The sequence below is a fragment of the Centruroides vittatus genome, unplaced genomic scaffold, assembly GCF_030686945.1.
Source record: "Centruroides vittatus isolate TY-2023 unplaced genomic scaffold, ASM3068694v2 contig_1168, whole genome shotgun sequence".
NCBI classification, from domain to species: domain Eukaryota; kingdom Metazoa; phylum Arthropoda; class Arachnida; order Scorpiones; family Buthidae; genus Centruroides; species Centruroides vittatus.
The window spans coordinates 3,765,350-3,786,302 of record NW_027120749.1 but is presented as its reverse complement, the minus strand read 5'-3'; the positions used below and the strand labels follow the sequence as shown (position 1 = coordinate 3,786,302).

The following is a 20,953-nucleotide window of genomic DNA, read 5'->3' as shown; positions in this document are numbered from 1 at the left end:
AGTAAATTATTTTCTACATACTATTCTCTTCTACACTAAGAGAATCCATTTTATCATTCAATTTATCTAGACAACTGAGAAAATCCATTGATTTCTAAATAAAAATAAAAATAAATTTAATTAAATGATTGAAAATATAAAATTTAAACATGCTCAATTTAAAGTTCATTATGAAATTCACCTTGTCAATTCTTTCATCAGAATCTAATTTTCTCCCAGTTTTTCCTTCCCAATATTTCAAATCAGCATAAGTATCATTGAACTTTTCATAGTCATGCTATAAATAATCATAAAAAATTAAAATTTAAAAAAATATTATATCAAAGAATTATTATTACTTAAAACTTAGAAATGCAGCAGAGTGTCATTTATCCAAAAGCCGATCAACCGAAAGCTTTCCAGTCGGACTGTGTCGTGCCGAATCAAACGTTTTTGATAATAGATTAACTTCTAAAGTACAATTTTGTTTGTTTTTATATTTTTCAATATATTTATTTTGTTTGTATAAAATAAAGAAATAATTTTTAACGATACAATAGCCACAATTATTATTATAAAAATTTTCGTTAGGCTTAAAATTGACGAAAATTCAACGCGAAGTGACATGCAACTAAAAAAAATTTCAACATGGGATAGGTTAATATATTTTTTTCGTACATAATCGGTTATTCAGTACATCCGGCAAACAAGTTGCCTAAACTAACCACCAGGCAGTGGCTACTCAAAGAACATAGCTAACGAGGCTGAAATCTCCATATTAACCACTAGACAAGACAAGACAATCGGTTATCCGAACAACCCCAGTCCCCAATTGATTCAGATAAATGATGCTCTACTGTAATAATAATTTATTATTAATTCTAACTAACAGTTAACTTATTATTATTGAAAATTATTGTATAGCACTCAAATAAGCTACTGTGTTATTGGTGTGTGTCCATGTCTAGAAACTTCCTCACAATGTGACATGTGTTCAATATTCTTTCTGCAGTGTCATATGTATGCCTTTATTAAGATTTAACATTTCTAAATTTTTATGTAGTATATATGGCATGACACCAGTGGAAGAGAAGACAATAGACAATAAACAGCTTATCCATCCTCCACAGTTGCTTTATTTCTTAGATGAGTAGTGGACTTTGTTCATTTTTTTTCAGTAAGCATTTCTCACGTTATGAGTGTTTGGAATGGAAATTCCATTACATAAGCAATCCTATTGCATTTGTCAATGAAAGGGATGTCAGATCTATTGTGATGAATTATTTTATTTGATATGGCTATCATAGCATATTTTGTATGTGTCATTTTGGTATATCTAGGTGTCTAATAATCTGTTTTTGTGCAAGTTCTTGGTGTACTGTATTTGGTATTTGATTATGCTTATACAGTGAAATGTCAGTATTATGAAATTGAGGAAACCATCAAACTATTTTCATTACATTGAAATACAGTAAAAAATGCTAGGATAAAAGAAATTTATTGTTAATAATAATAATAATAAAATCTCTTACATTTTATAGTAAGAAAGTTTTTAAAAATGCTATTTATCTATTAGTATATGGAACCAAATTTCACATTTTTAGAATTTAAATTATATTAAATATAGAATAAAGTTTTATCTATAATAAAAAAAATATTGAAAACTATTATGAGTATACAACTAAAATAATGATTTGTAGTAGTACCGATTAGTTTCACTCCTGCCTCTCTAATTGTTATTCCTGTTTGAAACTGTTTTCTTCTTCTGCTAAAAGAAGTCTAATTTTTGTGTGTGTTGTTTCTTTAATCAAAGTTTTTTTCCAAAAAATCCAATATGTGCCTGACTGCCTATTGGAATGCTGTGTCACAGCATTCCAACAGGCAGTCAGGCACATCTTTTTGTTTAATTCCTTTTTGCATATTATATAATATTTTGATATTCTCTTCCAAAGAAAACTGTTTTTTTGTTTTTCTCTATTTTTCTCATCAACTTAAAAAGAAATAAACTGTACAGTAATAGCATCAAAACAAAACCATAACAGAGGATTAAAATTAATTTGCCAGACTGTCAATATTCATCATTTACTAATAATGAATGATTTATTCATTTATTTATTTCATTAAATTCACAGGAAAAGTCTGGATAGACATTTGATTTTGCCCCTACAAAAACACAGGTCATAAAAACAAATAACATCCCTTAAAACAAAAAATAAAATTAAAAAAAAAAATTTGTTATAATGAAACTATTCTTTCGTAATGGACAGAATTTTTATTATATTGAACTGAAATTTGCATTATAATATTCATTAAACAAACATTTTTGCACTAAGTTGAATAAGAAATCGGTGGGGAATTCAAGACATATTCGTTATACCAAAAATTTCGTCAAACTGGCATTCATTATACTGGCCACTGTAGTTTGTATGTGCTAAGAGCTTGCAACCAGAGATTATATGTTATATTGTTTCTGGCAGAATGTAGTATTTTTTGCAAGAGTCATTTGCAAGTGATTAATTCTACAGAATGTGTTTTATGTAGTTTTCAGTGTTTATGATCTGATCTTGAATAGCAACCATAAACCCCCATCTTGCCAAACAGGTAATCCCTAGCTAACCAATAGTTTGACCAATTTTATTAATATAGTCCTGAGCTAGGTCATAGGCACACCTGCCATGAAGTGCCTTTTGGGACCATGATTTCTTAATGGTGTCTATGTTATTTATGTCCAGCTATGTCCAGGTAGGTCAGAGTGTAAATTTAATGGCATGTTGCAAGTTACTTGATGTTTCTTGATTTTTGAGAAAAATTCCCACAGTGTCTTTATTATTATTATTATTATTATTCTTAAAAACTATCCCTATCTTGAGATGTCAATATACAATTTAAAATAGGTCAATATATAGATAAATACAATATATGACACATGTATATAAGTACATATGTATATAACTTTTTTATTTATAAAAAAAAAAATAAAATCTCAATTGATGCATGATTATTATTGTATTTATTAACAAATATAAAAGGAAATATCAGTTGTTCTCACAGATATTCTTTCTATCATTTTAGCAATGATGAATATCATTGGATGTGAATTGAATGTGGATATAAATCTCTGAAAATATTTTATATATGAAAGAAATTTGATTCATAGAACATTAATTTCAATTGACTATTTAGTAAAGTATTTTGTTATTTAGTTATTTATGTTAGCATTCTGTTTCAGCAAAATATTTATTTGTTGGCATAATTTACTGTAATAGTTCACTAATATATATGTAGGCTGTTTTTTTTAACCTCTGATGGTCCACGAGAGTAAATAACAAAATGAATTTACTACCAAAAGTTAGCTATGAACACGATTACTTTTCAACATAATCACCGTAAAGATTGAGGTATTTGTCATATCTGTGGACAAGCTTTTCCATCCCTCTTCATAGAACATTGCCACCAGATGAGCCGTACCAACTTGAGATGGGCCATAACATTGTTTTGAAGATCATCATTAGTCTCAAACCTCTGCCCTCCTAGCCATTTTTTCTGTTCAGGAAAGAGGTGGAAGTCACTCGGTGCCAAATCAAGGCTATATGCTGGGTTTTTTAAGGTGATGAAGACTTCCACCTTTCAGACTTCCACCCAGCATGGAACTTTTTAATGTGTGAAGACTTCCACCTTTTTCCTGAATTGAAAACATGGCTAGGAGGGCAGATGTTTGAGACTAATGATGATCTTCAAAACAGCATTGTTAAAGCTCAATTCACTGGCATCAACATTCTATTAGGTATACTAAATACTTAGCTTGGATGTCATGCCAACAGTTGTATTAACACAATTAAAAACTTCAGATAAGGAGGCATTAAAGAAATTAAAAGAAATATTTTATTTGTGCAAGCACTGTTGACGTAATTTACACACGTTGTTCTCAGGCAGTTTAAATAACAAAGAGAATTAATTAATTAATTATCAATGATTATGTCGAAAAATAATCATGTTCATACCTAACTTTTGGTAATAAATTCTTTTTGTTATTTACACTTGTCTTTTTTCATGAACCATTGGAGGTTGAAAAAACTGCCCTCATAACATTATTTGCACTTTTCAGCACTTTATTCTTTAAAATCTTATTTTGTAATTTTTTTTGTTGTAATAATTTAATTTTGAATTATAACTATGAATATTTCTAAATTCCAATTTACAATGAAAAACAGGATGCTTCCTTGCCAAATAGAGACTGCAGATCAAGAGCTATTTGGCAGAAATAATAATAAAATTTATTACTTGACAGAAAAATAAGAATTCAAATAATAAATGTAAAAATATTCACAAATCAGAAGAAACAATAAAATATCTTCATATCTTGTCCTTCTTCAATAACCTCAGAAACATAACAATCTTTACAGGAAGAGTCAACTTTTATTTGAGACTACTCATCTGCCTCAAGTAAAAACTCTGATAATTGTAAGTCTTCCATAACAAGAAATATCCACTAAGTATTAAATAATACAGGTACTCCTCACTTTATGCCCTATCTGCTTAACGACCACTCGCACTTATGACCAATCGAGTTTCGACCTGCAATTCGGGGAATCCCCTTTCTCAGCTTCAGCGTCGGTCAGTGGCACAGGGTGACATGCGCACTAAGCGTACCATAATAGTCTTATACTACTATAATAGGCTAATAGCGTACTATAATAGTCTTTTTTATGAATAAATTTGAAGTTTGTTGCATAAGTTTTATAATTTTACAACAATCCTGTATTCCCGGTGCAAGCTTCTCGCTTATCGACAAATTCGCTTAACGACGTAGTCATCGGAACAGAACTCGGTGGTAAAGTGAGGAGTACCTGTATTGTGATAGAGATACATATATGGTGTAAATAAATCATCCTTTATATACACCCATATGACATTTTTTATTATATGTAGTATGTTTATCAAGATCCTGACATTCAAAAACAACCAAATAAAAAAAATTATCGTCTGTTGGGATGAGAAACTTGTGACCCTATACTTTGATTGCATATTTCATACATTACATATGACAATTATAATTTATAATAATAATACAATTATTGTTTCCTTGAAGATTAAGTGAGAAGTATTTAAATTAATATTTTTCAACTTATAAAATGCTATTTGGTAACTGATTAGAAATAGTTTTCTATAACATAATGTCAATTATATTATAATCATATTGTATTTATACATAAATGTAATTTTGACTGTTCTTAAGAAACATATCATTAAAAGTAATGGTTTCTTGACTATAAATAAATTTAATAAATTTAACATAAAGGTTAAATTTTATTTATAGTTTTAATAATTTTAATAAATCAATATATATACCTGTGATAATTCTTTTAAATATTTTTCAAATCTCTGTAAATTAAGTTTTCCATTTTCATTTATATAACCTATTAAATATATAAAAGTGAAATAAAAATCATTTACAATTTAAAATTTAGTATGAAATTATATTTTTTATTCTTCAAATAAGTAGTTATAATTATTTATGTTATTAGTTATATGTCAAAAATTAACTATCTTGTTACATAAAAATTTCTGAAATAAAACAAATACAAGTTCTTAAAAAGTTAAGCTACACAGAATATTGTATTAGAAATAAAACTGAAAATATAACTGTTACAATTAATTCAAAATAATACAATTAGATGAAAACTGAAACAAATTATTAAAAAATAAAAAGTAAGTATACTAATTAGAAATTAAATTTTATGAATAACTTTTAATCCTGCAGTAAGCAGATGAAAGGAAAAATAGGATGCAATTGTAATTCTTTTCAAATGTCATTTTTTTTTATTAAGGAATTTGTATCGATACATTTTATTTAAAATAAAACTAATTAAGAATACCTTTTGAATATTCACCAACTATAAGATTTTTTAATTTTATTTATATTTAACAATACAAAAATAAAAATAAAAAATTTAAGCCACATTTATGCTTTTCTCATAAGATGTAAAACATTTTTCAAAACATTTTATATAAATTTCTTTCAGAAGACTAATGCAAGTCTGCTTTCTACATTTATTAAATTAGTTTCCAAAAACAAAACAAAAAATTCAGACAATCTTTTAACAATTGAAATACATCCATTGTCAGTATCCAAAAAACTTAAAACAAAAGATGTTTTTAGTATCAATAGCGAGGTTGAGGCTGAAGTTTTAAACATGAAAATGCGTATGTTAGACGTTCAGCATCGCTTTCCTGTAAGCCTAGAAGTTTGACAATGGTGTTTGGAAAGTCAGTGGAATCATGCTCAACATTCCAAATGCCATTGTCAAACTTCTAGGCTTACAGGAAAGCGGCGCTGAACATCCGACATACATGTTTTCACATTTAAATCTTCGGCCTCAACCTCACTAACCACAATATCCAAATAGAAAAAAAAACTCTGGTATTACAAATTTCTTTTAATCACACACACAAAAAATTTTGTAAGTTGCACTAATAATAGTGGGAAGTAGGTAGTGACTTTATTCTCAGCATCTGTTTTTGTTTCAGTTTATCCCAAAGATTTACATTCATGCAATGAATCAAGAGTAATTCATTATATTAAAGTGTATTTAGTCTCAAGATTAAAAACTTGTACAACCTTTACATGCCCTTAATTATACATTCATAAGAATAAAAAAATTTTGTTGTTGCACATCTATTTAGATGAAATCTGTTACAAATCATATATGAATAAAAGCAGATAATAACTGTTAAATATGTATTCAATACAAAGTAAAGATATTCATTCATAAATATAACAAACACAAACTAACATATCTGCCAATCTTTTATATCTGAAAAGATTAAAAAATTATAAAATCGGCATTTCAGATTATTATTATTATAATATTTATAAAGACAATTTTTTTAAATATAAGAAATACATAATTTTAATAATAAAAGATTACCATCTAAAGTTGGCAATACTTTGATATATACTTTATATAAAATTCTAAGAGCATCGTGTTGTATATGAAGGTAAGGTAAATTAGGAATAAAATCATTTCCAACTAAAAATCCCATTAAGATCCAATCATCAATAATATTTTCCAGATTATATGGAAATGATAAAGTTTTCTGAAAACAAAAAAAATGTTTTAAATCTCATATTATACCTTCTTATATTGTTATTAAATAGAATAAATAATGTTAATTCTCCAAATTTCAATTGTTCAGTATATGTAATCAACTTATAAATATAAATACATAAATATACACATATATTTTTAAATGTATTTTTTATTATTAAATATATTTTTTAAGTATTTTTAATATACAGTATAACCTCCAAATAGCAGACACCATCTGCACTGAGAAGTGTCTGCTATTCGAAGATACATGCCGGCAGCTATATTGTATTTTAGCCTGGTCATTATAAAGCAAAGAATGTGATGGATTACAAAAACATCAAATCTGCATTCGGAGGAATGTGAAAATATCAAAAAGTATATGTAGTGTATTTAATTAAAATATATATGTTATGGACAAAGTGTTTAATACGGGCATTATGAATAATAATCAACAAAATCGGGCATTGTAATAAATTTCAATAATTTATCAAATTGACCAGTCATTATGAATACTTCTATCACCTAGTTGGGCAAAGTGAAGATAACACGTTGAGGAGTGATCATCCAACATACGCTAGCCAATCAGAACTTACATCTTAGTTGTGCATGCATATTGCATTTAGTACTGAATTTTAAATTTATGTGACCAGTAGTTAATCTTTCTTCTTTGACAAAAGTAACGATCATGGAGGAACCATTAAGTGATATGAATAATCGCTTTAACAGCCAATTAAACGAGTTAATAGCAGAAAAAGGTGAGAACAATCAAATTTTTACAAAATCAGCATATTTATCAATGATACAAAAAGTGAGAGAGTCAAAAATGAAAGTTACTTCTAACTTATCACAAGAATATCAGTTAACACTACTTTGAAATATTCACAAAAAATAAATATTTCTAAATGAAATAAGTGAAGTTTTTTTTTAAATCAAATTTAAAATTCGATGCTAAACACGATACGCACATGCGACTCAAAGTGCCAATTGGCTAGGGTATGATCACTCCACTACTTATTATCATCACTTTGCCCGACTAGGTGATAGCAGTATTCATTAGGACCGGTGAATTTGATAAATTAATCAATATTTATCACACTGCATGCTCTTTTTGGTCATTATAAATAATGCCTGCTTAATCACTTTGTCCATAACATATATACAGTATATTAAGGGCCATCCATAAATTACGTAAAGGTGATTTCAGCCCCACCCACCCATGTAAGAAACCATAATATTTTCTTTAATCCCTACTCCCCTTCCCTCTTTTATGTAATAATTTAGGCATGATTTTATAGAAAGATTTTAACAAAAATAAATTTTTTTAATGAAACCCCAAAAACCTTAGATCCAAAATATATAATTATTAATTAATATGTACCATTATTTATAAAAGATTTTATGAGAACAAATTTAAAAATATAAAAATTTAATGAATTTGAATGAACAATTTATTTTAAAAACTTTTTTTAATTATTAACAATCTTTTTATTATATCATCATCATTAATGAGCATTATAATATTCATTTTTATATTAATTTTAATTTTCACAAAAGGATGAAAAAACTTTGACAGATCGGCTAGCTAGTGCACAGATAAACAGAAATATCATACAAAATAAAACAGATGTGAAGGACGAATGGACAAAGATGTTCAATCAAATTTTTTCAATTGTTTCACCTCCACCATTTTATCAAAAAATCTGTTGAAAATCATAAAAATTATTTCCCACGAACTTGTTTCCTCGTTGCAGATGATCCATCTAGTTAGTCGTGTGTCACCTGGAACTTTTAGAAGTAATTCACGTATTGGACACCCGACCCTTAACGAGATCCTGATCTCATGGAAAAAACCCAAGAGGAAAAATAATACAAGAGAACGATGACAAATCCAGGCAGTCGTCGTCTGGTCAGCCACCACAAACCCAACTCTGGAGAAAAAAAATTCCTGCAACCTTCCAACCTATACCCAGGCATTACCCCACCTAGAAAACCAGGAAATATTACCATGTGGATTGTTTTATACTGTGGACTGTTTTATTCTGTGGATTGTGTGCCTCTGTGGAATATATTGTCGAAGATCATGGATACCCTGCTGCTCAAAAAACTCTAACATCTCCTTAACCAAGGTATTTATCAATTCACGGATCGTTTGTAAACTCTCTCTCTCTCCGTATATCTAGGAATATATTATTATTAGTTATGCGTCGTGCTGTAATCTCTGTTATTTTTATTAAATTTATTCTTGTTACCTAGCCAGTATCCCGAGTGACTTACTTCCTTGTTTCTCCTTCCTCCACCTCCACAACGGACGTATCCGCTCACCCGCAACTGCTCGCGTGATGTAACAATTCTCTGTCGCGATTTCCGAGTCCTGAAAGACTCGGTGGTGTCACATCCTGACGAGGGATCAAAGAGACTCTGATCCTCTGGTCACACAAGAGAGAATAGAGAGAAACCACCTTCCATTGCCATATTGATTACATCTTGGCTAAGGCCAAGAAAATAAACTATATGCTACTGAAATGTGCTAGGTGCATCTGGGGACTAATCATAAAGCTTGTAAAACTCTACATAATTGGGCAATACAACCAATGCTACTTTACGTGGCCTCTAGCTGGGGTCATGTAACTAGTAAAAATTCAGTAGCAAGTAAATTACTCTCTCTTCAAAGACAGTTTGCCATCAGAATTTCAAAGTGCTGCAGAACTGTTTCTACTAATGCTTCTCTGATTCTAGCAGAGCTTATTCCTTTGCCACTATGTATTGTAGAAAAGGTTCTAAACTACTGCATCAGAACTACAAACATTAAGGCTCAACAACAGTCTCTACTCCTATCTACAGCTGTTCATGTGCTACCACATTGCAATTACCCTATCACCCTGTAAACAAGGTTATCCCGAGGGTACATTGGGTGTCATCTGCTTCCTCCATGAATAACCATGCAGACATTAATATCTACACAGATGGGTCCAAAACCCCCTTCATGTCAGCTCATGTATCTGTATCTTCCTCCAAATTGACATATTTTGCCTAAAATATGTTAGAAGGTACAGATACCCCCCACATACCTCCATCTATCAATCTGAAGATGATGCTGTCTACCAAACTGTTCAGTGGGCCACTTCACTACCTAACAAAACTCTTTCTATCAACATTTACAGTGACTCTCAGTCTGTCCTAAAAGCCCTATTAAATCCCAATTGCAATAACAACAAAATCACATATATCCAGCACCATATTAAAAATCATGTTAATAAGATAACTTTTATTTTGGTTCCTGGCCATACTGGCATACTAGGAAATGAAAAAGCCAACTCTGAGGCTAAGTCAGCTTCAAAGGACACTGACTTGGACTACACTCACATCCCTCTCTCATGTAGCAGCCTTAAAAATTATATTCATGACAATGCTATGCAAAAGTGGAATCAACAATGGTTGAGCAGTATAACTGGTAGAATAACAAGACTTTATTTTCCTAGTGTTGAATGCAGGTTCTCATCAACAGTTAGAGATTTAACATTTGTTACTGCTCAACTACTTACTGAGCATGGTAATTTTAGAAGCAACCTGGCAATGTATAACCAGGAAGAAACTACCTCTTGCTTTTGCTCTACAGAAAACCTAGACACCATCAACCTTGTGATCTATCATTGTCCAATTTATGATCAAGACTGACTTATTCAGAAATCTTTACGCTTGGTTTCAGGGCCATGTCCAATCAATAAGCTTGTTCAGAAGCCACTGTTTGATGCTTTTTTACAATTATGTTAAAAAAATATGGAAGATAAGACTATTTATAATTTGTAATTTCTAGATTTATATTTTAGTTTTCACTAAAAGCCAAATTCTAATTTTATGTTTATTTTGTATCATGTATTTTGGTTTATGTATTCTTAGTGTTATACATCCATAGGAGTGGTGCACTTATTCTAATAAAAAAAAAGAGAGAGAAACCACCACACAGTCTTTTTCCCCATAATAAAAGATGTCTAGAAAGTGAGTCTGCTAGCATTATTATTCTATCACATCACACTTGTTGGTGTTTGTACAATGAGTGTTCTTAATAGAAACCACCAAATTAAGGCCAAATTTGTTCTGTTTTTCCTAGTTTGATATTCTAAAGCAAATATATACATCTTTGTAATTTAAAAATACAATATTACATAAAAACATAAATATAAATAATAATTTTATATATAAAAATTAAATAGTTAGAGAAATGATTATTAATTAACCTGTGTCAGGTACCATGGGATCTTTTTGACCCCAAACACTTTTCAAATATTTATAATGTGGAAATGGTTAATTTTTCAGGTTTATCACTTTATGTATTTTCTTTTGCTACTTTAAAATACTGTGTATACTAAAAAAAAAAAAAAAACTTTCATTAGGATATTTTACAGATTTTATATGTTATTAAAGTCCTCTTGTGTTAGGGGACCCTGGGACACATAAATGATGCAAAATGAGTTTACAAATGATGAAGTGGAGATTAATTAGCTGCTATCTACCTATATGTTTGGGGTCATATAGGTGCCATGGTACTTTTCATATTACATAGTATATAAATTGGATTCTATGCTGTTTGTTAGAAAAAATAAAAACAGGTATTATGTCTACTCTAATAACCTTAAATAGCTTCGCAAAGTATAGTTAGCCACAAATGTTTTTGGTCCCCTAGGACCTTCTTCAGGTGGGATCTGAGTAGAGTGTGACCCTACGAAGAAGGTCCTAGGAAACCGAAAACATTTGTGGCTAACTATACTTTGCGAAGCTATTTAAGATTATTAGAGTAAACATATTTATTATTGCTTCGTTTGTTGAGATGGACTTTATTGAAATAGGTATTAATTATTCATATGAGTCATTACTTTTTGCAATGTGGAACTAATTGTGATTTTGTTCTGGTTTACTTTTTGCAATGTGGAACTAATTGTGATTTTGTTCTGGTATTACTGATTAGTTTCTTACTATTGTATGATCTTTTCAATTGAATGAATTCACATATTATCAAGCATTGTCAAATACACATTGTTCAAGAATATCTTACTATGGAATTAAAATAGATAATCAAGTTCCAGCATATAAAACATAACTAGAAAACAAAGTCTTTTAGTCCCCATGTCTCAGAAATAAAGACAACCAAAAAGTAGCCAATGCAAAAAATGAAATAACTACATTTATGTGATAATCACAATAAATTCATTCATAAGTGTAGTGAAAATATATAAATAATATTTTCTCTTTGAATTATTTCAATAAATTAAATAAAAACATGTTAACATCTTGGAATTCATTTGAAATTTAACAACTTTGTGCCATTTAATAACCTTAACAATAATCAATTAACAAATAGGTTTTATGATTGTAAATACTTGTAAGTGGAGGGAAAAAAAATGTTAAAAATAAACAACAATAATTGCTAAATATATCAGACTATAATATAGTCTGATGTAATTAGCAATTATTATTGTTATATAGTAAACAATATAATCTGGCATATCGTTTGGCTTTAAACAAAAAAATTGGGTTAATGGATATTCAATAATTGCTATTTATTGGTACCAAAACTATAATTTTATGGTACTTGACATAGGTTAATGAATTAATATTTATTTTAAAGAATATTAAAATATTTCTTACTTTTAAAGCTGAAAATTCAAAATCTAGATACTCTCTCATTAAAGACAAGTGAAGCAAATGAAAACTTGTATGTTCTGGAACAACTCTAAGAAATAAAATATATGCTATGTATAACTACTTCTAGCAATTAAAAAATATATATCATGATTAAAATCAAAAAATTAATTGTGTGTATTGTTATTTAATGTATGTACAGTACACTAAATAACAATGATAAATATTTCAGCATAATGTTTTACTAATCAACATGAAAAAAAGAGTTCAAGATAATTTTTAAATCTCAAAAATTATAACTAATTTTGATATAAAAAATATAATATATTTTTGAATTTCTCTTCCTTCATTTTATATTTCTCTATCAGTCCAAATTCCATTTCATTTGCACTTATTTAAAAAATAACATCCAGTATATACACTAACACACGCAGATTATTTCTACTTTTTATTTGTAAAAAATTTTAAATTTTTTAATGTTTTGTTCAAACTCATATGCATTTCAATAACAATTTATCTATTTGACCAAATTATATTATATACAGTACTATATATATTATATAATTTCTATAACTTTATTATAGAATTACGAATTGAATAAATAAGAATAATAATACTTTTATATATTATTATTCATATTAATTTATCAAATTCATACCTGATATACAATAAATGAATGTTTGAAAATAAACAGAATTCAAGAAGTGACAAGTTTAAAAATTAGTTTTTGAGACAATATATATTTATAACAATATTATACTAGTTTACTTTCTTCACATTACATTAGCTTAAGAATGCCAGTCACTTTTACTACAAATATTTCTTGACTTCGCATTCTTTACTGTTGCTACAATGTTATAATCAGATAATTTTACTTTTGATCTGTTGCTAATAAAAAATATATTTGAATACCACAAATATAGATTTTACTGAAAAAAAATTTTATATTCAGCTAAACTTTTATTATATTGTCTTTTATTTATTTATATTTCTAAATTTTAGTTGCTATTTTTTACTATTTTCTAATGATCATTTATTTTTTATTTTTTATTGCCCAGTGAAGATCTTTATTGTCTTTGTAACATTGCCTTATTTGCTTAGATAAAAATAATTTTTGTGTATGTATATGTTACAGTAAAAACCCATTTTTTGTGGTTAAGAAAACTAGTTTTTACTGGATGTCATTGTTAAAACTAGAATTTACTGCTAGTCAAAAATTAATTTCAGTTAAAACTAGTTTTAACTAGACAAAATGGGTTTTAACAAAATGGCTTAGTAAAAACTGTTTTGACCAAGGTCATTCAGCTAACACATTCCTATAGTGTATGATGAATTTCGTATCGCTTTAACCCTTTTCCCCCGACATCTTGTTTACGTTTATTTTGTGATCCCTCCTATGGCAATATAGGTCAGTCAGGCGATATTATTTTAAAAGTTCACCAAAAATCAAATTATCATTATATCTATATGAAAAAAATCACTTACATTTATTAATATCTTTAGTTTTAAATACTATATTTTTCAATGCATTTTATTAGAAAAATTTATAAGAAAAAAAATAATATATATCAGAACTGACACACAAACTTGATAATTTGTAACATTTTGTGAAAATTAACATTGTCTAGTTACATAGTTGTTTGCTGGCACTGAGCCAGAAAGACGTAGAATATTGTTTTGTACAATTCGATATAACACTTATGCATGTATGTTTATTCGTTGTGAAATTATCGCACATTATATCAAACATTTGTTTGAAATCAAAATTTTATACTGCTATCAACTAATATAATGAATTATTATACTTTATTCACTTCATATTGAACGAGATTATATCTGTTGTTAATAAATTTTACAAAAATCGATATTTACCAAAGTAACGATGAATCGGTACCCTCGAAGTTTTGCTTAAAAAGCCAGGGTACCGATCAATCGGTGCCTTCAGGGACAAAGAGTTAATTAATGTTAATAACACAGATGTGTGACCAATATTTTCAATAAATATCGTATTAAATAATACAAATGTTTTAATTCCAACCATCACTTTATTTATTTCCCCCAAACATATTTATATAGCTAAAATTAGTTTTAACTAATGTTAAAAGTTAAAAAGTTAATGTTTGATTTTAGTTTTATCTAAAATCAAAACATGTACAGCAGTAAATTCTAGTTTTAACTAGACAAAACGAGTTATAACAATGACATCCAGTAAAAACTAGTTTCAACTAGTTAAAACGCGTTTTCACTAAAAACGGGTTTTTACTGTAACATATATACAAATAACCAATAACCCAATTATTTGATAAATGCCAAATGAACTGCTAGATTATATCAGGCTAGGATATAATATAGTAGCTTGTTTGGTATTTATCAAATGTTTGGGCTAATATATATAATTTTTGTATGACAAACATTTTCGTACAATCATTTTTTCATAATAATTTTTCACATATTTCAATTTGTAATATAAATTCACTTAAATGTATAATATAATTGAAAAGAAAACAGGAAAAAAATAATGCTTGAAATAGAATGAACAACAGAGAGGTGGTGTTGTTCTCAGTAAGTAGCTTTAGTTGCCTGGCATAATGACAACTCTTGAAACAAGTAAGAAGAAAACAAAATTATTGTAAAAATAAAATCACTTTGTTTCAAAAATCAAGCATTATTATTTTTTTTACAATTAAATGTTTGAAGTCATATTGAGACAAAAATATCTTAGCAATCAACATATTAATCCTTAAATTATAAAAAAAAGATTTTCAACCCTTCTATTACAAGAATATTACTACTTTAGCAAATGACTTATTTATTGCTTTAAGCTATAATAACTCCTTTATTTTTTGCTCTAGTGTTTTGCTTCCAAGAATAAAATATTAATTATAAAATAAAAGTTAGTTTTGGAATAATATAAATATATTTAATGATTAATTAACTATTATTAATACTGGAAAAAAATGGAAAAAGTCAATGTAATTAAAACAAATTCATTATTAGCTTTTTAATTAAATTATCAATGCATTTAAAAGTTCAATTTCTTTTAAGTGTTTTTTCCATCGAAACGTTAATTTATCATTAATAGCTAAATTTGTGAAAACTAAATTAATATATTTTGCATATTAGTTATAAAGTTAATTGTCATTGTTTCATATAAAATCTTTAAAAACAAGAAATTAAATTTGAAATAATTCAGTTAGTAAGTAAACATTAAATATGAATAAATTAAATTCTTTTTTCATAAACTGAAATACAGTATTTTGTTGGTAATGATTTTAGCTGATACTCTGGAGTACAATCCTTCACATGTTAATGTTCAAGTTTAGCTAAATTTTATCTCATATTGTTTGAATTTATAAAATATTCTATATGCTTTAAAATATGAATAATGATATTCTTTCAATTAGTTCAAACTTTCACCTACAAGATCTGTCCCAAAAGTAAGTGTACTGATTTTTTATTTAATGACTGTGCAACTTAACACATCATTAATCAGTATTTTCACATTGCTAGATAACTTAGCAGCATGTCCAGACTTGTTTCAAGTTGATTGGTTAAGTCAAACGTACACAGTCTCTGTTTGTGTAATATAGTGTTTTAACACATCATTACGTTTGAAATGGAGAAAAATCTCAATGTTATGCTATCAAGTTTTGTATGAAACTCAAGAAATCTGCAACAGAGACATTTGCAAATTTAACTGAATCTTATGGAGATGCCACTTTATCAAGAAACATGGTGTTTATGTGGCACAAAGATACAGGATAAAGACAATGCTTATTGTTTTTTCAATAGCAATGGAATTGTGCACAAAGAATTTTTACCTTCAGGACAGACAGTTAATCAGGCCTTTTACAAAGATAGCTCACATAGCACTATCAATTTGAGAGTTTTTGACCAAAAAAAAATCCCACACTCCCACAACCTCCCTACAGCCTGGACCTAGTTCCATGCAACTTCTACCTATTCCCTAAGATAAAATCCAAGTTGAAAGGTCATCATTAGGGACAGTAGAAAACATCAAAAAAGATGCAACCAACGAACTAAACACCCTTATGGAAAATGACTTCAAGTATTGCTACAACCAGTGGAAAAAACTTCGGAACCACTGTGTGACCTCACAATGGTTGTACTTTGAAGGAGATCATTTATAGTTTGATGTAACTCTTGTATACTTTGAAATAAAAAAATCAGTACACTTACTTTTGGGACAGACCTCATATTATACATTGAAATGTCAGAAAAACTGGCATACCTGTCTAATATCTGGTAGGTCCATCTCTGGACAATAGAACTGCAAAAAAAACGATGGGGGATTTCTGCTTTAACCTGTCCCATGTTGTTCCCGAATATTTTCGTGTTAACCACACTTGACCTGCCCTGGCGACCCCAAATATATTTCTCTCTGCATCAGAATGTTTTTGATACTAGATGTCGCTATGCATCATAATTTTTATATTAAAACAAACTTTCAAAATATAATGTTTTTTATTTTTATATTTTTCAACATATTTTGTTCAAAATAATATATATTTTTCAATATATATTCTTTTGTTTGTGTAAAATAAAAAAATAATTTTTAACAATACAGTAACCACTATTATTATTTAAAAAAATTTTTTTTAAACAATAATCATGGCGGCCACACACAACAGAGAAAAATTTCAACATGGGATAGGTTAACAACATAACAACTAAACTAACATGCATAAACAATATAAACTTTCTGAAGAAGTCTCTTGACAATGAACACCATGCCTCCTGAAGAGCAGTCCACAATTCTGTAATATTCATAAATGGTGGATTTCTGCTTTGAATCGAATGGTGCATGAAATCTCAGATATGCTCAATAACGTTCATATTTAGTGAACAAGGAGGCCAACTCATAACTGCAAACTTGGACAAATGTTCTTTAAACTATAATTTGGTGGTTGTGGATCTGTGTGCAGGTTTGTTTCAGTTTATTTGGTTATGGCAATGTGACACTTGGGGAATTTGCCAAGGGAAGATTCCTCCTGGAAAAACATTTATGGGAAACTGGCCCCTACTTAGGTGTTACTAACATAAAGAAAACCCAGGAAACTCCATATGGTCAGCCCACTGTCAAGGCACAGATCCACAACCAATTACCAGTGTTCAGTGGTAATTGGTATTCACTTGGCTACTGGTGGGCTTTCATGTGCTGGCACATTGTCTTTTTAGAAAAGGCCAAACCTATCAGAGTGAACATGTGACATGAATGGATTTCACATTTGAAAGGATATTAACATAATGTTCACCAATCAGAGAACATTGTAGCCATATAAGTGGTCCTAAATTCATGCCAGTTGAACACACCTCATACCATTATTGAGCCATCACCAGACTAAAATCTCTTGTTGACATGTTGGATCCATTGATTCATAGGGACATGGACTCTTCTATCTGCTGAATCAGTTGGAAACACTACTACTCATTTCCACTCTTTCAGTGTCCAATGATGGTGGTCCTGAGCCCAAATGAGATGCAGAGCTCTGTGTCATGAGATAAGCAATGCCACTTGGATTGGGCATTGCCTATTAAAGCCCATATCACGCAGGAAATGTGGTACAGTCTTCATGTTGATACTAGTAGAGGCTCCAGCATTGAACTGCAAAGTTATTTGCACCAGTGTTGCTTGCCTATTGCTTGTAATGATTCTTAATAGATGATGCAAGTCACAATCATTGACACTCTTTTGACAGCCATACTGTTTCTAGCCATACATTGAGGGCTAAGGACCATTATAAAAGTTTTATTTTAAATTTAAAAATATCTAAATATAGAACTATAACAAAAAAATTCTAAATTATTGTTGAAATTTCTAGTTTTTACTTTATAGTCTATATTTAAAATTAAATTTTTCAGTTTTAGTTTCCATCCTTTTTTGTTTATTTCTACTCATATAGCAAAACTGAATATATTATTTATTGTTAAAATATTAATATCAGAAGTAAAAATTAATTAATAATTAAATTCAAAGAGTAAAAGAGTATAATAAAATTCCGAAACATCAATCATAGAATAAAATTCATTTACATGTATTCATTTCTTGTACATACATTCATTTACCTGTATAGTATAGATATTTATAATAAAAAGTTTTATTTTTAAAACTGAAATAATAAATTTGAAAATAAAAAGAAAAAATTTATTCATGAAGTATTTTACCTAGATTTCTTTGGATGTTTCCAGCCAAATACAACTTCTTCTCTCAAAATGGCAAAATGAGGTTCATGAGTACAAAGACCCAGCATAATCTATTAACCAAACACAAAATTCTCTAAAATCAATAGTCCAAAAAGTTATATACTACTACATAAAAGTAATGTTATTCAGTTTATTCATAAATACAATCTAATTCATCTAACAAGGTAAATTAGATCAGTATCTAAATCTGTAATATTTCTTAAAATAAATGTAAGTATTCATCAATTCTTCACATTGAAAAAAATGAATGCAAGATATACGTGGTACAATCCAAAAGTTTGGGGACTGCAGTAATCTATGACAACAAAAGCATGTATTTGAAGTTACAGCGTATGAAATGGATTCTACCAAACCACCTCTACGTGTTCAGGTTAATTTCACCCATGTCATGTGATTAAATTGCGAGTGCTGCTGTTTTTTTCTGGAGATAGTTACCTTTGTTCTGCGACATAATAAAAGTGGAGTTTCAAGAACAATCTCCAACATTTCGACTTTGCCATGGTAGAATCACCATACACCTTTCTTAGCAATTTTAAAGTCTCCGTAGGTGTTTTACCTAAACGCTGACAAAATTTAATGTTGGAGGTTGTTCTTGAAACGCCACTTTTATTACGTCGCAGAACAAAGGTAACTATCTCCGGAAAAAAACAGCAGCACTCGCAATTTAATCACATGACATGGATGAAATTAACCTGAACACGTAGAGGTGGTTTGGTAGAATCCATTTCATACGCTGTAACTTCAAATACATACTTTTGTTGTCATAGATTACTGCAGTCCCCGAACTTTTGGATCGTGTCACATATGTAGTAACACACAACTCTGATTGATAATATATATATAAACTTTGTTTGTTTTATTCTACACCTTTGAACATAACATGCTGATATTTTATGTTTATTTTTATATATTTTCAAGCTAAATAACAAAATAAGCATTTTTGTATTTATTGACAATTTCAAACTTGTAGAGTACCTAAACATATTGACAGAATAAGGAGTATATATGTATGTATGTATTTATGTATATATATAAAAACTGTTTTAAAATACCATACGGAATAAAATTATTTTTATTACAACAACTTTTAAGATACTTCTATTTTATATCTTAAAGAATATCTAGCTCTAACACTGTTTTGAGTCACACTTAATGAATCAACACCAAGTGCGTAAGAAAAATATAGACATAATATATACAGTGCATTGTATGTATGTATGTATGTATATAAGAAGTGAGAATACACTATATACTTTATATTAAGTATGAATTAAGAATGGGAAAAAAATAATAATGCAAACAGATAATATGGTAATATTATCTGTTTGCATTAATCTAAATCTGTATACTTTAGCATTGTGCATACTGTAGCATTGTGGTTTTGATGACATCATGACATCTTACAGTGTCTTAGTTTTTAATCAGTTGGATTAAGCATACTATAGAGTTTGAGATGTTATGATCTAATAGCTCTAACCATTGTAAGATATTTTTATATTTTTATGAAATTATAGATTATCATCTAAATTTTTCAATTAAAAGTCTGAATAGTAGGTGTCTTTTTCAAGATCTACTATTGATGTTTGAAAATCATACATATCATACAATCATACAGTGTGTGAGCTATACTTTGGCCCTTATTAAAATATACAGAGTGTATCAGTACAGCAATTGCAAACTTTCAGGAGAGATAGAGTACACCTAGACGATGGGAAATCACATAGCAATACATGGTCAGAAACGCTTTCCTGGCACGGTAGTGATGACACAAAACACATGAAAAGAAGAGCATGAACAGGGTGAGAAAACATGTTTATTATTCTAGTACAGCAAAAATACTGGGATGTCTTTGTCTGGTGTACACGATAATGTTGCTATACGTATATTGCTATGTGATTTCCCATCATCTAGGTGTACTCTATCTCTCCTGAAAGTTTGTAACCACTGTACTGATACACCCTGTATATACTATTTGTTTTTAATAGTTATTCGTAATTTTTTAACATCTGAATAACACTTCT

At 28.9% G+C, this 20,953-nt stretch overlaps 1 protein-coding gene across 2 annotated transcripts in view; it reads right to left on the bottom strand.

Annotated features, from left to right (window-relative positions):
- Positions 1-20,953, bottom strand: part of pcm (pacman) — a 101,035-nt gene that overhangs the window by 54,900 nt on the left and 25,182 nt on the right. For both annotated transcript variants that reach the window (XM_067278735.1, XM_067278745.1), the window contains exons 7-12: positions 18,894-18,982; positions 12,714-12,798; positions 6,909-7,077; positions 5,329-5,396; positions 182-277; positions 22-94 (exon numbers count right to left, since the gene is read on the bottom strand). In XM_067278735.1, the coding sequence (XP_067134836.1) occupies positions 22-94; positions 182-277; positions 5,329-5,396; positions 6,909-7,077; positions 12,714-12,798; positions 18,894-18,982 (580 nt within the window). The remainder of the gene's footprint in view (positions 1-21; positions 95-181; positions 278-5,328; positions 5,397-6,908; positions 7,078-12,713; positions 12,799-18,893; positions 18,983-20,953) is intronic.